Source organism: Chaetura pelagica, unplaced genomic scaffold, assembly GCF_000747805.2.
Source record: "Chaetura pelagica isolate M959 unplaced genomic scaffold, ChaPel_1.0 scaffold249, whole genome shotgun sequence".
Classification (NCBI taxonomy): domain Eukaryota; kingdom Metazoa; phylum Chordata; class Aves; order Apodiformes; family Apodidae; genus Chaetura; species Chaetura pelagica.
The window spans coordinates 162,805-163,629 of NW_009954538.1; the positions used below are offsets into that span (position 1 = coordinate 162,805).

At 51.0% G+C, this 825-nt stretch overlaps 1 protein-coding gene across 1 annotated transcript in view; it reads left to right on the plus strand.

The window, feature by feature from the left end:
• The window catches only part of DDX51 (DEAD (Asp-Glu-Ala-Asp) box polypeptide 51), a 10,959-nt gene that overhangs the window by 2,142 nt on the left and 7,992 nt on the right, over positions 1–825 (plus strand). Inside the window, exons 3-4 of the mRNA XM_010004848.1 lie at positions 15–291; positions 702–817. Coding sequence (XP_010003150.1) covers positions 15–291; positions 702–817 — 393 coding nt within the window. The remainder of the gene's footprint in view (positions 1–14; positions 292–701; positions 818–825) is intronic.

Consider the following 825-nt stretch of genomic DNA (forward strand, 5'->3'; position numbering starts at 1 on the left):
GGCTGCGCCAGCAGGCCCAGGCCCGGCAGCGCAGGAGGCAGCAGGAGGGAGGGGAAGGGGCGTCCGGAGGAGCCGGGCCCGGGGAACAACCCGAGGCAGGAAAGAGAAAGAGGGAGAGTGAAGAGCAGTGCGGTGCGCGGGGCCAGAAGAAGCCAAGGAAGCAGCGAGAGACTCGCAGCCCTGCTGGAGAGGGGCCGGGTGCTGCGGAGGCAGCAGGGGGCGGCACCGCCGCGGCGGGAAAGAAGGAAAACGGGAGAAAATCGCGAGTGCGGCAAGAGAGGAGTGAAGCAGGTACGGGGTAAACTGAGGCCGTGGGGTTTTGGTTCATTGTGGTTGTCAGTTCTCAACAGAGAAGAAGACACTTCACTGCCCCTTGCGTAACTTGCTGAATTTATCTAATAGTAAATTTTGCTTTCTTCTGCTTAATGTGTTCCCAAAGTAATCCCTTTTCTAGGGGAAAATTTTCTAGGGCCCAATATTGCAAACTTTGAGGACTGATTTAGTGTAAGGGAAGGAAGAAAGCCTGTCACCCCAATCTTTAGTTTCCTGCATTCTAACGAAGAAATGTTTGGCTTTTGCACTTGGATTTAGAGAAAAAGAGAAGCTTGCAAGTAGTTGCTTAAGTCCTATATTGTAAAATGTTCCTTGCATCCCTTTCTTCTAGTACATTCCCATCTGTATTCCCCTCATCTAATTTCCAGAGTCTGAAGAAGACATCACACCACAGGACAACAGGAGTAACCTTAGCAATAAACCTGCTAAAAGGAAGAAGAGGGATGAGGAAACCAGGAGAACTGAAACAGGGGAGGAAGAGAATAGGGAAAG